The following is a 19,401-nucleotide window of genomic DNA, read 5'->3' on the forward strand; positions in this document are numbered from 1 at the left end:
AGCACCTTCTGCACTTGCAGTAATTGTTTCACTTGCTGAGTACCTGATCTTGCAGGACCAGGACATTTCCAAAAATCAATAGCAACACAAATCGTCTGTAATGGGACTAGTTTTTGTCATGTATCTATAGCGGAACGATTTCTAGCATCTACTTTGGGCGAGATGAGAAGGTAGACTGACCTTAATCAACCGACAATTAAAATGGCTATTTTTGTATTTTTATAGCACGTAAAGTAATTTTTCCCCTAAAACTGCATTGTGTTGAAACAGAACGGTGAATTTGATACATAATCGCATTGATGTACTAATTAAATCATGTTCGATTGGAGTTGGTCGTAGAGCACTGCTAGCCTAGATTCATATAGCTGCCTGTTTAAATTATTAAAATATCGAATTTTTGCTCACATTTAATCGTATTATACTTCGATCAATGTCGGATTAACAACTTAATAAAGTCATTGTTGTCGTTCCTATCTGTGGGAATAGTCAGTAAGCAACGTAAACATATGTACGACCTCGATATAGATCACAGCGACTTCAAAAAGTTAGATGCGACTTAATATATCACAACATATAAGAAAACCGATTTCGCAAAATTAAATCTTTGAAATGAGATATGGCGAATGTTAATCGGAATAGTGTTCCTCTACTTGAACACAAGATATGATTACGAAATATTGTCACAATTATAATCATTGAAATAGTCCTGTGTAGTCAGTCTTGTACTACTATAAAAATGTCGCAAGTTCGAATCCCGTTTTAACACTCGGAATACCAAGGGGGTAAAAAGTTACGCGGACTACCAAGGGGGTCTAAAAAAATGGGAACGCTTACTTTGACCGGTCATATCTCAGCCGTTACATAATCGATTTTAAATCTGTCTTCACCAATAGAAAGATATGTCTTTTGTGAATACGTCAAATTAAAAAATAGAAGAATAGAATTGTCTACCGTAAGTTACAGTAAAAATAGTATAACAAAGTCAGTGAGAAAAAAAAAATGGGAACGCTTTTTTGACTTGCCATATCTTAGCTGTTTGCTCACCAATTTTAATTCTTTCTTCACTATTGGATAGGTAAATCTTTTATAAAAACAGTGAACAAAGAATGATGGAAATCAAATTTGTATATCTGAAGTAATTGCAAAAACAGTAATTGAGAGTCAGTACAGAAGAAATAAGTTTTTCTGTTCAAACAATCGTATCACGACCGTTTGTCAACCAATTTCAATTTTCCTTACACCAATGCAATCCTTAGAGCTTCTAGACTTGTAATATATGCAATAAATAGTAGATTTTCAAAAATTACTATACTTTTTCGAGTTTTTAGGAGATAGGATTTTTACAATGTACGTGGCATACGGTTGATTGAAATTCTTTGCGACTTGTTAGTTTTACGGTTTGAAAATTACCTGTTTATTCAATAGTTCTACATATTATACATGGATATTATTATATCAAAATGTTTGCACGAACCTGGAGAAACACATTATTGTATGTAAGTTACTAAATAATACAGTGTGTTAGGACGATTCAGTAAATACGAAGAAGTTCAGAATTTTAAAATTTTCGTCATATAACTTTAAATTTGAAGCGATGACCTATACATTTTAATACACCAGTCGATTGTAATTGATAGCGGCTACAATTTCTGAAAAAACACATTTTTATATTTTCTAAAAAATAGCCAAAAGTACGTAGAAGTACAGAAATTTCATTTAGTTGGCAAATAACGTCGAATTCAAAGTGATGGCCTATACCTTTTTATATATCAATCGATTATAATTGATTTTGGTTACAATTTCTGAAAGAACGATTTTTATATTTTCTCAAAAATAGACAAAAGTACGTAGAACTACAGTAATTTCATTTAGTTGACAAATAACTTCAAGTATTCAAAGCTGTCACCTATGCAATTTATACACCAATCGATTGTAATTGATTTTGGCTACAATTTCTGAAAGAACATATTTTTATATTTTCTAAAAAAATAGCCAAAAATACGTATAAGCACAGAAATTTCATTTAGTGGGTAAAAAACGTCGAATTTTAAGGGATGATTTATACTTTTTTATACACCAATCGATTGTAATTGATGGTGGCTACAATTTCTGAAAGAACACATTTTTATATTTTCTCAAAAAATAGACAAAATACGTAGAAGTACGGGAATTTGATTTAGTTGGCAAATAAGGTCAAATTCAAAGTGATGACTACACTTTTATATATACCAATCGATTGTAATTGATTTCGGCTACAATTGTTGCAAGATAAACTTTTTATATCTTCTTAAAAAAACGACAAAAATACGTAGAAGTACAAAAATTTCGTTTGATTAACAAGTAACTGCAAATTAAAAGGGATGACCTACACTATTTATACACCAATCTATTGTAATTGATGGCGGCTACAATTTCTGATAGAACAATTGTTTATATTTTTGTCGTTTTTTTTGGGAAAATATGAAAAGTTTATCTTGCAACAATTGTAGCCGAAATCAATTACAATCGATTGGTATAATATATAAAAGTGTAGGCCATCACTTTGAATTTGACCTTATTTGCCAACTACATCAAATTTCCGTACTTCTACGTATTTTGTCTATTTTTTTGAGAAAATATAAAAATGTGTTCTTTCAAAAATTGTAGCCGCCATCAATTACAATCGATTGGTGTATAAAAAAGTATAAATCATCCCTTAGAATTCGACGTTATTTGCCCACTAAATGAAATTTCTGTACTTGTACGTATTTTTGGCTATTTTTTGAGAAAATATAAAAATATGTTCTTTCAGAAATTGTAGCCAAAATCAATTACAATCGATTGGTGTATAAATTGCATAGGTGATAGCTTTGAATACTTGAAGCTATTTGTCAACTAAATAAAATTACTGTAGTTCTACGTACTTTTGTCTATTTTTTGAGAAAATATAAAAATTGTTCTTCCAGAAATTGTAACCAAAATCAATTATAATCGATTGGTATATAAAAAGGTATGGGCCATCGCTTTGAATTCAACGTTATTTGCCAACTAAATGAAATTTCTGTACTTCTACGTACTTTTGGCTATTTTTTGAGAAAATATAAAAATGTGTTTTTTCAGAAATTGTAGCAGCCATCAATTACAATCGACTGGTGTATTAAAATGTATAGGTCATCGCTTCAAATTTAAAGTTATATGACGAATATTTTAAAATTCTGAACATTTTCGTATTTACTGAATCGTCCTAACACACTCTATTATTTAGTAACTTACATACAATAATGTGTTTCTCCACGTTCGTGCAAACATTTTGATATAATAATATCCATGTATAATATGTAGAACTATTGAATAAATAGGTAATTTTCAAACCGTAAAACTAACAAGTCGCAAAGAATTTCAATCAACCGTATGCCACGTACATTGTAAAAATCCTATCTCCTAAAAACTCGAAAAAGTATAGTAATTTTTGAAAATCTACTATTTATTGCATATATTACAAGTCTAGAAGCTCTAAGGATTGCATTGGTGTCAGGAAAATTGAAATTGGTTGACAAACGGTCGTGATACGATTGTTTGAACAGAAAAACTCATTTCTTCTGTACTGACTCTCAATTACTGTTTTTACAATTACTTCAGATACACAAATTTGTTTTCCATCATTCTTTGTTCAATGTTTTTATAAAAGATTTACCTAGCCAATGGTGAAAAAAAGAGTTAAAATTGGTGAGCAAACAGCTAAGATATGGCAAGTCAAAGAAGCGTTCCCATTTTTTTCTCACTGACTTTGTTATACTCTTTTTACTGTAACTTACGGTAGACAATTCTATTCTTCTATTTTTCTGTTCACAAAAGACATATCTTTATATTGGTGAAGACAGATTTAAAATCGATTATGTAACGGCTGAGATATGACCGGTCAAAGTAAGCGTTCCCATTTTTTTTACCCCCTTGGTATTCCGAGTGAAGATATATCTACGGTTGGGTTGGCGTTTGGCAACGGTTTCACAATCAGCAGCATTCTCCCCAGACACCCCCCTTTTTCACGTATTTTGTTATGCTGGAGATGATTGATCTGCCCAGTACTGCTTTTATAATTTAATCTTCTTTACCGACGATTCAGAGTTTATCGTATATAGACTTTTCTACGGCTCATGTACGTACACGACACATGACCGAAACACAACATCACTAGCTGGTGGAAAATAATAAACAAAGACGGCAAAATCAAATGGGATTGTTCTCAACCAGGAAGCTGCAGAAGTGTTCGTGAGACAGAGCAACAAGAACTCAATAGTGTGCCGGAATCGTTTACTAGTTATGGATATCGTATATCATCTGAGATTATTGCGCATATCCAATCGTAAATCTATTCTCTAGAATCGCTTTTATACTAATAATTATCGCGCTTAACTTGTATACGATTGTCAGAAATCGTCAATTTCAATAGAACGCCTCCAGTTTGGTATGTATATGCTGATTTGTGCGACTTTTTAGTGGGATATAAACACAAGACGGATACAGGTGTGCACATTTTTGCTGTGTGTGAGTGCGGTTGTCATTTTCCTTTGATGAAGCCGAAAAAACAAGAGGATATGAAGAAGAAAAGCACAAACAGTTGACGTAGCGGGCCCTTCTGTTGCCAAAGGTTTTGTTTCGGTTCGCTCATAGTTAATTTAATCGGTTTTTTTCGAAGTAAAAAGTGTCCATAAGTGTTCTAATCGATAGATCCGAAGTGAAGCTCGGTCGTTTCTCACTTTTCATCGTGCGCCAAAGAATCAGGATGCTCGTTCGGATGTTGATGTTTACTTCAAGGGCCCCGGCCGGCATGCTTAATTTTGCAAGTATAATACTAATACACTCAAAAGTGTCAAATGTTCCCACCTTTCTCTCCATCTTGATATAAACACGTATTGGTCACTGCACAGTGACGTCATGCATTAAATGTGATAGGTGGTGGTCCTGTTGATTACATTTTGAACTTAGAGATTATTCGTATTCTCAAAATGAAGCATTTAAAATATATTGGGAATCATGTTTTTAGAAGTATAAATGTTTTGTAGTGCGCCTTACAATTAAATTGTGCTATTCCCTATTGTGCGAAAATGTATATGAAAGATCTAATAAGTGAACTAATTATTTGTTTATCAATTACTTCTAGTCAGGCAACTGGCGTCCCTATCTTTACATACAGAGTTTGACAGTAGGCAACATCGTTTTTCCACCGATCAATGGGGGTCAGTTTGACAACGTCAAAATCGCTTGAAATGTCATCAACAAACAGCAGAAGCAGTAAACAAAAGAAAACAATGCACACTTTCTCTAATTTGATGCAAACAAAAGTGCTCCTCGTTTGTAATCAGACAAATTCCGTTAATTTTGTTACAAAGTTTTTTATGTTGACTACACCAGTATGACGTCATGTCATCCTCTTGCTTCTAGTGTTCTCTGAATCGGTAAGTAGTTTTGCGATTAAATTTCTTGGTAATTAATTATTAGCACTAAGCTTATTTCAATGGAATTCAAATTTGTTAAGTCCAAACTGTAAACAAAAGGACCAGCACTTGTCAAATTTGTGAGGTTAAGGCGATTCATACAATGGTCAATTATTCAGATGCAACTTGGATATACCATGGCTCCTAGATTGGTAGTTTTGACGGAATGTCAAAAAGATGTCAATGATTTTGATAGCATGATATCTGCCTAATACCGTTTTGTATTCTATTGCTGATTTCGTTTTTAGAACGGAGTCACTCTAGGTTCGCTCTGAGCTGTCACTTTTGTATGGATTTTGTAAATATTAGAGCGAACCTAGGGCGACTCTGATCTAAAACCGAAATCGGCATATGTTACATAGCTGAAAACGCAATGAGCCTAGAAATGATCAACAAATAACTAGTACTGGTTTACAAGCTTGATTAGGGTCACGGCGGGAGTACCCCAAGGTTCCATACTCTGCCCAACGCTCTGGAATATAATGTACAAAGATGTGTTAACACTGGAACTGCCCAGGGGGGTTGAGATCGTCAACTTTGCAGATGGCGTTGTCCTGACGATAACCGGCGAGACCGTTGAGGAGGTTGAGATGTTGGCGCCGGAGTCAAATGGCATCGTGGAAACCTGGATGGATGACGTCAAGTTGCAGCGAGCTCACCACAAAACAGAGGTAGTGCTGGTCAGCAACCGTAAAACAAATCCAGCGTGTCGTGATCAGCGCCGGGGGACAATCCACCTCATCGATGCGTGCGCTTAAGCACCTGGATGTGATAGAGGACAATTAACGCAATGGCAATGATCATGCCGAATAACGGAGGAGCAGCACGAGACGTCTCCTGGCGGGTGTGTCCTCCTCAATACTAAAATGGGTTTTCGGAATAGCACGGAAACTCAGAAAGGAAGAACGCGGTTAATAATATCAACGCGTATTTAATAAACCTTTTTCTTTTGATAGGTATAATGATGTAAAGTAAAATTTATTTATGCAGTGAAGTCCGACGTGTGGGGGTACTCCACAGTAGCGGCGGTTGCATACATTCAAGCAACAGAGATGTTTGAGATTGACCTTCAACACCCCTGCTCAACCGCTGCCATTCGTAAGATTGATAGCAGCTTGATGCCGTTTAAATGCTGCTGCAAGTAGACTTTTAGTCATCAATCATCATATCAGCTGGTTGGTTAGATGATGACAGGAAGGAACTGAAGACGAATTCGCCCCTGCTTCACCAGATGAATTACTAGAGCCAATACAGTGCGAAGAGAGTCTAGCTTTGCAACAGGTGACTATGTTTCGCTGTAGTCGATCCCATATCGTTGGTTGAATGTTCGAGTCACCAACCGCGCCTTGTACCGGTTGCGCTCTCCATCCACATCACACTTCACTTTGAATACCCACTTATTCGTGAGCAGTATTCGGGTCTCTGGAAGGTTTGTCAATTTCCAAGTCCCATTCTTCCTTCAATTTCCTCCGGAATGGCGACCTGCCATCGATCTCCAGTTATTTTGACTGCGAGCTTCAGCAATAGTGCTTAGTAGATTCTCAACGTAGCTAGAGGCATTCAGTGCATACGAACACTGGCGGCTCTAGGGGGAGGCACACGGAGGCACGTGCCCCCCTCCCTTTTCAAACAAAAAGTGTACCAGTAGAAAAGCTTTTGCATATTTTTAGAAACTTTTCGGGAACTGTATGATTTGTCAAATTCTTCGCCGCACTCCACGCTGGTCAGGAAAAGCGTTTCCAACAATCGAAATTGCACTTTCCAAATCATAAATCATCAAATATATTTTGCCAATAAGGCGTGCCCCCCTTTACCATCGGGTTGGGGTCGCCTATGCATAGTCCATTTGCCATAATAGAACATCATCATCACGAAAGCTGTCGAACTCTTCGTCCGCAACATCTTCATATGCCTGCGACTTCCCTTCGAATTCCGAATTCTCCACAAGAAAAGACAAAACATCACTCGATGAGATTTCATCGACTTAAGACTCCTTTCTTTCAATAAAATCAACGTCCGGAGCGTGGACTATTTGCTTTGCATTTAAATTCCATACGCGGTATCCGTTGTTGGCATACCCTAACAAAATCCCTTTCCACGCCTTTGCATCCATCTTCATCCGCTGTTCCTTCGGGACGTGCACAAACATGATGCACCCGAACATGCGCAGTTTACTGACATCGGGTTTGCATATTTCCCATAGCTCATACGGTGTCACGCCTGGATCGATCGCTGTTGTTATAGTACGGTTCAGTAAGTAGGCAGCGGTGCGAATCGCCTGACTTGAGAATCGCCTGTTAATCCCCGAATCCTCAAGCATGGAACGTGCTTTCTCCACGAGGGTTCGGTTGAGTCCCTCGCTTAACCCATTCTGCTCTGGTGTATACGGAACGGTCCATTCAACCTGGATACCTTTTATTTTACAAAATCGATCGAATTGTTTGCTTTTGTACTCACTGCCGTTGTCATAACGTAGTCGATTAATCTTACACTCAAACTTTGCCGTTGCCAACGCCTCGAACATCTTTTTTTTTACAATGGAGAAGACCTTTACGTTCTAGCCCAGTACACGTGCTATTGGTAGGGTCCAAGCTACCGCACGGGGTGCACTGGGGGCGTGTCGGGCTCGAATGGTGACGCTGCCATTAATATCGACTAAACTCCATTGGGCTCTGCCATCGTTCCTCCCAGGAACTACCTCTCGGTATTACTTCTGGGGGAATGGCTGTACTTAATGTACTCATTCACTCTCAGGCTTACTTTTGTGCTCGCCCCACCCATACCATGTGAGGCTGACTTGGGTGCTCACCCTATCACCTGGTTCACTCTCGATCGTGCCACTCTATTGTACCTCTATCACTCCCCCTGGCATCCCATGTGGGACATTTTTCTTAGGCCCCACTTCTGACATACCATGTGAGGCTGACTTTTGTGCTCACCCTTAACATGCCGTGTGAGACTGACTTGGATGCTCACCCTTTCACTCCTCTGCCACGCCATGTGGCATCGATAGCTAAGTCCCAACATACTACGCTACGACCCTCCCGTCTTGGCATGAGGCAGTCCACTTATACGCCTATACACTCACTCTTCTGTCTTGCTTCGGGGTGGCTGGGTTTACTCCTTACGCGGTTGCCAGTCGCTGTGTTAAACCTGCCTCGGCATGAACAGACCATTCACTCTCTTTTTTGCGCTTGGCCTTTTTCGCTCCAGCTAACCAATCACTAATTAGCCGTGCCCGTCGTCTGTTGCTCGGTTCGCCAGATTATCTGTAGCCTACAGGCAATCTGGATGGTAGCAGCCGAGACTGCGTTCCACTTCTCCACCGATTGACACATCCGCTGAATAAGGGTATCAGGGGTTGTGTCCCAGCCACAGACGTCAAGCATTGCTCTTCTTTCGACGTCGAACCGAGGACATACGAACAGTATGTGTTCGGCAGTTACGTCTACACCTGGGCAGTCCGGGCAGACTGGGACCTCCGCGTGCCCGAACCTGTGGAGGTACTGTCGGAAACAGCCATGGCCTGACAGGAATTGTGTCAGGAGGAAGTGAACTTCCCCATGGGGTCTTCCCACCCAGCTCGATATGCTAGGTATCAGCCGGTGGGTCCACCTACCTTTCGAGAAGTTGTCCCACTCACGCTGCCATCTGGCGACCGAGGTCACCCTGGTGCGCTCGCGGGCTCCTCTATTTCCACGTAGCTCGAAGCACTCCTCATCTTCCCGAATGACCAGCCCGACTGGCATCATGCTCGCTTTCACGCAGGATGCATCGTGTGATACCGTGCGGTAGGCAGATATTACTCTGAGGCACATCACGCGGTAGGTGCTCTCCAGTTTCTGTAGGTAACTGGTTACCCTCAGTGCTCTTGACCATGACGGGCCGCCGTACCTGAGGATAGATACGGCAACGCCTGCCAGTAACCTACGTCTACTGGCGCACACCTTTGAGCTGTTGGACATCATCCTCGATAGAGCCGCAACAGCAGTCGACGCTCTCTTGCATGTATAGTCGACATGGCTGCCGAAGGTCAGCTTGTCGTCTATAATGACTCCGAGAGACTTCAGACTTCGCTGTGAAGTGATCGCGACTTCTCCCACATGGATAACTGCATGTTGTACCGACTTGCGGTTGTTGACGATAACTACCTCCGTCTTATGATGAGCGAGCTCCAGGCCTCTCGCGCTCATCCATTCCTCCACCGTGTTGATCGCGTGTTCTGCGGTTAGTTCTACCTCAGGGATTGACTCTCCGTAGTCGTACGTCGTCAGCAAAGCCGACGATCTTGACCCCAGGAGGGAACTTCAGTCTCAGAACCCCGTCATACATGAGGTTCCATAGCACCGGGCCTAGGATCGAGCCCTGTGGGACTCCGGCAGTAATCGGAACCCTTTTCTGACCGGCATCGGTCTCGTATAGCAGTACGCGATTCTGGAAGTAACTTTCCAGGATCCGGTACAGACCCACCGGTAGACTAAGCCGGTGTAACGAGAGCGCGATGGCATCCCAGCTTGCGCTGTTGAATGCGTTCTTCACGTCAAGTGTCACTAACGCACAGTATCGAATGCCTCGCCTTTTCCGTTGGATCGCTATCTCGGCAGTATTTATCACTGAGTTGAGAGCGTCCACCGTGGACTTACCCTTCCGAAAGCCAAACTGGTTGCTTGACAGGCCGTCCGTACCTTCCGCGTACGGGGTTAGCCTGTTGAGGATGATCCTCTCAAGCAGTTTGCCAGTCGTGTCGATCAGACAGATTGGTCTGTACGCCGATGGGTCGCCTGGCGGCTTCCCGGGCTTCGGCAACAGCACCAATTTCTGCCTTTTCCATCTATCGGGGAAACGGCACTCGTCATCGCATCTCTGCATAGCTAGCCTGAAAATGTTCGGGTTCGCTATGATCGCTGCCTTGAGAGCGTTGTTTGGAACTCCATCCGGCCCTGGAGCTTTGTTCATTGCTAGGGATTTAGCCACTGCGAGTAGTTCTTCATTCGTCACTGGAGTCACCATTTCGGCCGTGCCCGCACTGTCTCGTAGTGCAGGTGGCCAGGGGCTTGTAGCTCGAGACGGGAAGAGTACTTCGATAATCGTTGCCAACCGGTCCGGAGACAGTTCTGGGGGTGAAGAGCCCCCTTTGGTCTTGGCCATCACCATCCTGTAGGCGTCACCCCACGGATTCGCGTTGGCACTCTCACACAGGTTGTCGAAACACGCTCTCTTGCTGCTTTTAATGGCCTTGTTAAGGGCCAATTTCGCAGCTCGAAACACTTCACGGCGGTTCTCTCTTGCATCCTCGGTGCGGGCTCTTTGCATCCTACGTCTAGCTCTGAGATAGGCTGATCGTAGAGCTGCAATCTCGGCACTCCACCAGTATACCGGGCATCTGGCGATTCTTGGCAGGGTTTTTCTCGGCATAGTGGCGTCGCACGCGCGTGATAGAACAGCTACCAGCGCATCCCCACTTAGAATGTCGTTGTTGGCCTCCAGTCCCAGGGCCGCGGTAAAAGCTTCGCTGTCGAAGTGATTGGACTTCCACCCGCGTACCTGACAGGGATCTCCCGCCCTCGGATGCTGCACACCATAGTTGATCCTAAAGCGGATTGCTAAATGTTCGCTATGGGTGTAGCCTTCGTCTACCCTCCATTCCATGCCTGGATCCAGACTCGGGCTGGCAAATGTTACGTCAATCCACGCCTCCACCCCGTTTATACGGAATGTACTAGCGGAGCCATTATTAGCTAGCACAGTATCGAGTTTCGCAAGCGCCTCCATTAGCGCTTGACCCCTGCTATTTGTACAGCGGCTGCCCCACTCCACTGCCCAAACGTTAAAGTCTCCCGCTATGACTACCGGTTTCCGGTCCACTAGGTCTGACGAGACCCTGTCGATCATCTGGTTGAACTGTTGTATTGGCCACCTTGGTGGAGCGTAGCAGCTGCAATAGAACACACCATTGATCTTGGCAATCGCAACACCCTCGGCGGAGGAGTGTATTACCTCTTGAACCGGGAACCGTCCCGTTGTACAGATTGCCACCTTTCCAGACCCGTCCGACACCCAATTGCCGTTGCCGGCAGGGATGCTGTACGGGTCTGATAAGAGGGCGACATCTGTCTTCGACTCCGAGACCGACTGCCACAGCAGCTGTTGGGCTGCTGCACAATGGTTAAGATTTAGCTGTCTGGCGTTCACGGCTTCTTCTTATTTACCTCACCGAAGGGACACGAAGGTCCACCCATAGCATGTTTATGGGCTTGCTTCTTAGCGGTGCAGATAAGGCACTTGTGCGCCTTACATCTAGAAGCACTAAAATACTTCATCTTTCGATGTGATGAGGAATACCATGGCGAAGTGACTAAAATCGTCAGTGAATGTAACAAAATATACCACGCCAGAAACTCCAACTGGTACTCGCGCACTACTTTATCGAAACGGAGAAAATGCTGCTGGCAATGCTACGCCGCTCGAAAACAAGATGCAACGCATCTCAAATGTCCTTCGGAGCCAGCTTATACTGGATATATTCCAGCTGCGAATCGTGTATTCGCGACACTAATAACGATTTACATTTTTGATCTGATCTGATTTCCTATATAACGACTTTGTAATGCAATGCGGTATATATATAGGTGTGGCAGAACACACGGTTTGCTAGTGTTGGCAACCAAAAATATGTAAACAATCCAGAAGCACAACGGGTCGACGTCATAGCGGTCACACGATTCAATGGGAGCGGAACGACCACTATGACGAAACCAAGTCGAGTTATACTGTGATCACTTATACCACTCATGTAAAATTCATCTTACGAATACCAAAGTGCCATCTTCGCCAGACCTGTATATACGACATTGTTTGTAATGCACATCATTATGACAGGTACCGCAGTGAAGTCCGGCGTGTGGGAGTATTCCACAGTAGCGGCGGTTGCATACAGTCAATCAATAGGGATGCCAGAGATTGAACTTCAACTTCAACTGAGGTATGGCGTACCGGCCTGCGCTGTTGCGCTGAACTCAAAGCGGAACCGGACGAAGTTGACAAGCACGTTTCGCCTAATGGCTGTTCGTGTCACGAGTGCGTACAGAACGATATCGTCGGAGGTCGGAGGCGTAATTACCGGGATTCTCTAAAACATTTAGATGTATTCTCAATTCTCTAAAACATTTAGATGTATCAAAAGGTTCTGGCCCTGATGGAATCCCACCATTATTTATGAAAAACCTAGCAACCGAGTTAACTGCCCCATTGTTCTGGCTGTTTAATATGTCTTTGCAATCTGGACAGTTCCCTAAAATATGGAAAAAATCTTTTTTAGTGCCTATATATAAATCTGGCAAAAAATCTGACGTACGTAATTATCGTGGTATAGCCATAATCTCCTGTATTCCGAAACTTTTCGAATCAATCATTAACGAAAAAATATTTCTTCAAATAAAAAACAGAATTTCCAACCTCCAGCATGGCTTCTTCAAAGGTCGTTCGACCTCAACAAACTTACTAGAATTTATTAATTATACACTGATTGCAATGGATAATGGAAACTACGTGGAGGCACTTTATACAGACTTTAGTAAAGCATTTGATCGCATTGACATCCCAATGTTACTTTATAAATTGACAAAGATCGGCATTGAGCCTGGGCTACTTACATGGTTAGAATCATATCTCTCCGAACGTCAGCAAATAATTAAATTTAAAGGAAAGCAATCTAATCCAATTAAAGTCACCTCAGGAGTTCCACAAGGCTCTCATTTAGGCCCTCTATTGTTTATTTTATACGTGAACGATATCTCCTTCGTTCTCAAAAAACTGAAAATACTAATTTATGCGGACGATATGAAACTTTATTTGGAGATAAGAAATGCCGAGGATATTAATACATTTCAAAACGAAATACAAATTTTCCACATGTGGTGTCAAAAAAGCCTCTTACAACTGAACGTGAAAAAGTGTAATTCAATAACCTTTAGTCGAAAACGACAAACACCGAATGTTGAGATTACCTTAGGAAATCAGACTGTAGTAAAGTGTGAAAGAATTAGGGATTTAGGTGTTATATTAGATTCAAAGTTAAATTTTATTGATCATTATAACACAATTATACACAAAGCTAACAACATGCTCAGTTTTATAAAACGCTTTAGCTATCATTTTGAAGATCCTTATACAATAAAAATATTATATATTGCATATGTTAGGTCGATATTGGAATATTGCAGTATTATTTGGTGCCCTTTTTCAAGCAGACATGAAGAACGAATAGAATCGGTACAAAAACAGTTTTTATTATTTGCCCTTCGTAAATTAGGATGGACAGCATTCCCTCTGCCATCTTATGAAGCACGCTGCTTGCTTATCAATATTCAAACATTAAAGGAGCGTCGCGAATTTGCAATGCTCTCATTCATTAATAATATCGTTTCGCATCGTATCGATTCAGCTGAAATTTTATCCAAATTGAACTTTTATGCACCTTCACGACAGCTACGAAATCGAAGTATATTTTCAATAACTCCTTTTCGCACAAACTATGCAAAATATAGCCCCATAAATCGAATGATGTCTATTTATAATCACTATTGCGACTCAATTGATTTTACAATGTCTAAACTGAAACTAAAGCAATATTTTATACACAAAAGAAATTCTAACGCGTAAGAGGATGATTCTGTAAAAGCCGAAATTGCTTCATTTATACTAAATTCACGAAATATACACATTAGTAATTAAGGAAATCTGTAGTCTACATAGATTGACGAAATAAATAAATAAATAAATAAATAAATAAATAAATAAATAAATTCACATCTGCATCACTCTGGCTGAGAACGTGGAATACTACTAGCGGAGAAATGCACGTTGAATACTACTAGCTACTACTAGAGGAGAAATGCACGGAGCAGACTCGTTGGCTAAGTGGCAGGACCCACCGACTCATCCCAAATGTGGCTGCTTGGGTACATAGGGAGCATGGAGAGTTGAACTTCCATTTGACGCAGTTTTTGTCCTGGCATGGATGCTTCCGAAAGTACCTGCGGTCAATTTTGGCATGCTTCGTCGCCCCTGTTCCCGGAGTGTGTGAACGTACAAGAGACACCGGAACACGCGGTCTTCGAATGCCCTAGGTTCGAAGAAGTAGTAACAGTTGACAATATAGTCGAAGAAATGTGCCATGACGAGCATATGTGGGACGTTGTCAACGGAGCTGTTACGAGTATGCTCTCCGAGCTACAGAGGAAGTGGTGAAGGGACCAACAAAGTAACGCCATCGGCAAGAAAGCCGCTATGAAACCACAAATCGGGTTTCGGGTGAAATTCCACCGCCGGGGAACTCTCCAGCAGTGTAGACTTCGTTTATCGCTGGGGACCAATTGAATAGTACGCGACGTGGTACCGGGTTCAGGTCGTCGTCGGGGCGCCTGTGAAAGGGACGTCAGGTTTCACCGGAATCGCCGGACCGACCTCGACCCCCTACCGGGAAGCTCGTGAGTAGACTAGACCCACCGCCGGGGATTACAGCGAGTTAACCGCGTCGTACAGCTAGGGCACCAGTGAACCGGAAGCTAGGCTCCACTCAGAATCGCTGAACAGACCTCAACACCTACTGGCTGGCCCGTTGAGTAGGCTAGGCCCACCGCCGGGGACTAGATCGAGTAGATCGGGACGAAACGGGAAGTTAAATGACTCACGGAAACGAACTTCGGTATCGGGAGCAATCTACCGCCGGGGAACTCACAGTTGGATATATTCATCGCCGTGGTCTATTCGACTATATCGGGTCAAAAATGGGAGCTAATTGGCTCACGAAACAAACATCGGCACCGAAAGAAATTTCGCCAGCAGAAAACTCTCATATGATTTTCGATTGATTGACACCGGTGTAGTGGATTGCACTGGTTTTGCACTTTCTAGCAGAAGTGTCAATGGAACATACCCAGTTTTCTGCACTTCTGCTAGAAAGTGCAAAAACGGTGCAGTTTCAGTGCACTCCACTACACCGGTGTCAATCAATCGAAAACCCCATCAGTCTGAGTAGGGTAGTTCACCGCCGGATAATATCCGAGTAGATTTCGATAAAGCTGAGGGGTAAATGACTCAAGGAAGCAGTTATCGATGCCGGGAGAAATTCCTCCGTCGGGGAACTTTCAGTCGGAGTAGGGTGAGTCCACCGTTGGGGACTATCCGAGCAGATCGTGATAAGGCTGGGAGCTAAATAACTCACCGGAACAGGAGTTAAATGGCACATGGGATCAGCATCTAAATGGTTCACTGGGACTAAATGGTGACGCAATAGAAGACAAGAAGCAAGAGAAGAGAGTTTATTCAGAACTCAAAGGTCAAACCATTTCATGGACCAAGTGAGGCTCCGAGACAGAGCAGAATAAAGCAGAAGTTCTCGCTCATGAAAACGGGTCTTAATATCACGAGAAATTCTACTTCCAGGAAATTCATAGTCGGAGTAGTATAGTTCCATCGCCGGGAAATATCCGAGTACATCGCAACAAAGCTCAGATCTAAATGGCTCACGAAACGGTCGTCGGTACCGAGAGGAATTCCGCTGCCGGGGAACTCTCAGTCGGAGAAATACCTTATCGGACAGACCTATTTTGCCTTATCGAGCTTAAACATAGGTGGGACCGTGAAAATTTTCGAATAAGAGCTTAAATCAATATCCGGATTCCTATTCTCACAGTCACGTCTCCTTGTGACTAGAAGAAACTTTCCTTCTAGATCCGCTATCCCAGTAAACAAACTGTGCATAACTAGACTCGCTGTTGTCCATTCACCCACAAGAATCTTTTTATTTGTAAAGAAAATACGCCATTATCGGTTAATATTTTATTTATATATACACATGGGTCTATAATAACAATGAACACTCACGATCGGGAACAGTTTTGATATGATTACATCGTAGTTAACTTAAGGTCGTGAATAGCTTGGTGGGTGAATTGTTTAGCTAATCTAGGCTGAGAGAAGTATCCTTCTTTAATAACATCACTGGATCAAAAGAAAACAGCGTGGGCAAGAGTGAGATAGACGCTTAGCAGCTCTAACCTATAGATCTATCCATCTATCTTATCGTGTCAGAGCTGCAAAACAATTTGGTCATTTTGCAAAGCTAGAGTGCGAGATAACAATTTTATTATGCTTCCACTGGAGGATACAATTTATTCGGCACACATATCAGGAAGCTCGACAACAGTTACACCGATAAGGAACTTGTATAAGTTTGCATCGTGATTCACTGATGGGTAACTTCACCAGTTGCATCATAATAGCCGTTGATATTGATAACATTGATAAACTCGTGAATCTCCTTCTGATAACCGCGATCGTACATTTTGTTCCCCAGATAGATCGTATACTTGATCAGCTTCTCGAAATCACTCTCGTCGGTGAGGATCTGCGCATACTTTGGGTGAATGTAAGCTGAGTTTGGGTTGCTTTTGTCTTGCGGGCGCCATACCTTAGACTTTAGGTGTTTATAGAAACGGAGAACAACCCGGAAGATCTCCTCCATGTTGTTGTAAAATTCAAGACTCTTTTTGCTCAGCAGACACAGAAAAAGAATTCTTTTTATGTAGTTGGTGTGCTTACGGTACAGATCCTCCATTGATTCGGCTGACTCCAGATCCTTGCGGAATGTTTCCCAGGATGCCTGCAGCGCACTGCTTGTGATGTAATTCTTAAGGGCATTGACCAGATGGGACAGTTTGTGCGAGATCAGCTGAACACGACTGTACTGGGGTGAGCTCAGGATTCGTTTGCCGAACTGTCGGTGGGTTTCCTTAAGCAGTTGAAATGATTTACCGAGTACGAAACTAACGCGGCGTACTTTTACCAAATACTTGAAGATATTAGCGTATTGTTCGATGGTTTCCGGATTCAGTATGAGATTTAGAGGCCATTCAACGCGGTAGCTAAGATTTAGCATACTGATCGCGTTCGGATGAAACAGGTCGAAACGTTCGGGAATCTGTTCCACGTTGAACGATAAACGATCAGCGTTTCTGTCGGCACCTGCCGCACTGGAACATAACGCCGAATCTAAAATTGTATGCAAAGTTTGATAATTTAGCAGCTCATCTGGGCTACAAACTTGTTCCAGCAATATGAAGAGGTTGTCGCAGATGTAGCAGGAAAACTCTCCGTCCATCAGTAGAAAGTAGTTACGAAGGCTTTCAAAGTGCCCCAAGATATCCAGGTCGTTCAAACACATTTTCATAATTTCACTGTTCACTATCTGCATATGAGCTTTAAGGGGAATCACCAGGGAACTCTGGAGGAAGCGGGTTACAGTTAACACATCGACACTTCGTAGTTCGCTATCTAGTTGACGAAGCTCGGAGAGGCTACCAACTTCATTGTTCATACTAGCCAACTCACAAAGATTCAAATCTCGCCTCTTCAAAGCTTCCACAAAGTCTTTGTAGATCTCATCCTCGTCGTAGCTGTTGTCAGTATCAAGCTTTAGAATGGAACAACTTTTTCGCACTTCAGGAAACTCGAATCCTTGTTTTGCATGGAGACCAGCCGTATTCAGGGCACTTTCTGGGGTCTCCTGTGCTAAAAGTGCCGTATCCGGAACACCGAACCGACTTTCGTTGAACTGCTCCTGTGCAATAGCTGTGTTCAGCTTTAGCGAGCCACATTCCGATCCAAGCGTGTTAGCGTTGATGTCTTGACACACTCCATTCACCACAATCAACGGCAACTGAAGATCTTCACTGACCGTGTCGCTATCGACAGACATCGGCGTGTCGACAAAATTCTGCGCTCCGGTCAAAATATCATACTCGCATTCTAGGATTCGTCTACGGTTTCTAGCTCGATCCGAGTCCAAATTCAAATACATATCCGGTTTCCGGTCTCGCTGTGAACCGCGACTATGATCGTTAACAATTACGTTGTATTCCTGGCTCATTATTTTCATGCGGTTCCTCTCCAGATCGGTCAGCTCTCGAGTAGCTTCCATCTCGGCGATCTGTTGCCTATTGGTAAAATCACTAATCAAAATCTTTTGACGATTGCGATGTCGATCCTCCGTTTGGTTGCTATTAAGGTCTGTTTGCTCAACCGGGGCCTCGTCCACAACACAGTTAAATTCCTGCGAAAGAATTTTGATTCGGTTTCGTTGGGCTTCCGTCAATTGGCGAATTCCGGCAGAAGCTGTTTCCTTGATTGCCTCTATATTGGCGTTCTCATGATCTTCCGTCAAATAGTTTCCCAGGTTAGATCCTAAAACCTTCTGTTTGTTTCTCTCAAACTCACTAACTACATCGTTACAGTTCACCAGATCACTTTCCCCGATCTCTGCATTCTCCACGATCGTGGTTTCATCTTCTTCCTCATTAGACAAATCATCCCTTCGATCACTCAAAGGACTCCTCTGAGCATCCTCGTAGTACGATGCACTTTCGTCCTCCGTCGTACTCCCACCAACGCACGATTCGAACTCATTCTCGCTATCCCCCATAATGTCGACGGTTTCTACGCCACTACCAGCAAGCTCCACCTGCAACCGATTCACTTCAGCTTCCGCACGATTCCTTTTCTCTTCCATCATTCGATTCAACTCTTTGTATCCTTCAACAACTTTTTTCCGTTCTAGATTTTCCGCCAACAACTGACGGTTTTCGAGCTCCAACCGCTCCTCCTGGAAGCGAGCTTCCTGTGCAATCTCCTGCTTCCGAGCTGCCAGTTTGCTCTCCCGTATTTCATTCAACTGATCCAGCAGTTCCTCACGTTGGCGCTTCTTCTTTTGCCTTAATTCCTCCGCTTCCACATCCTGATCGAGACGCCACTGCGTCATACTACGACGAAACTTTTCCTCTACCAGACGCAGAAACTCTTCCCGTTTGCGTTCCTTCTGCTCGTACAGCTGCTGCACCGAAACCGGTGGACCACAGATTTCCCGCGC

General features: G+C 42.7%; 1 protein-coding gene across 1 annotated transcript; it reads right to left on the reverse strand.

The window, feature by feature from the left end:
- Window positions 1-16,301: 16,301 nt before the first annotated feature.
- On the reverse strand, window positions 16,302-19,398 carry LOC131695056 (uncharacterized; the record flags this gene model as incomplete). The annotated part of the gene is made up of 1 exon (XM_058983581.1): window positions 16,302-19,398. A coding segment is annotated over one exon (2,676 nt), but the record flags the coding sequence as incomplete, so codon positions are not given.
- Window positions 19,399-19,401: the final 3 nt, after the last annotated feature.

Source organism: Topomyia yanbarensis, unplaced genomic scaffold (genome assembly GCF_030247195.1).
Source record: "Topomyia yanbarensis strain Yona2022 unplaced genomic scaffold, ASM3024719v1 HiC_scaffold_260, whole genome shotgun sequence".
NCBI lineage: Eukaryota > Metazoa > Arthropoda > Insecta > Diptera > Culicidae > Topomyia > Topomyia yanbarensis.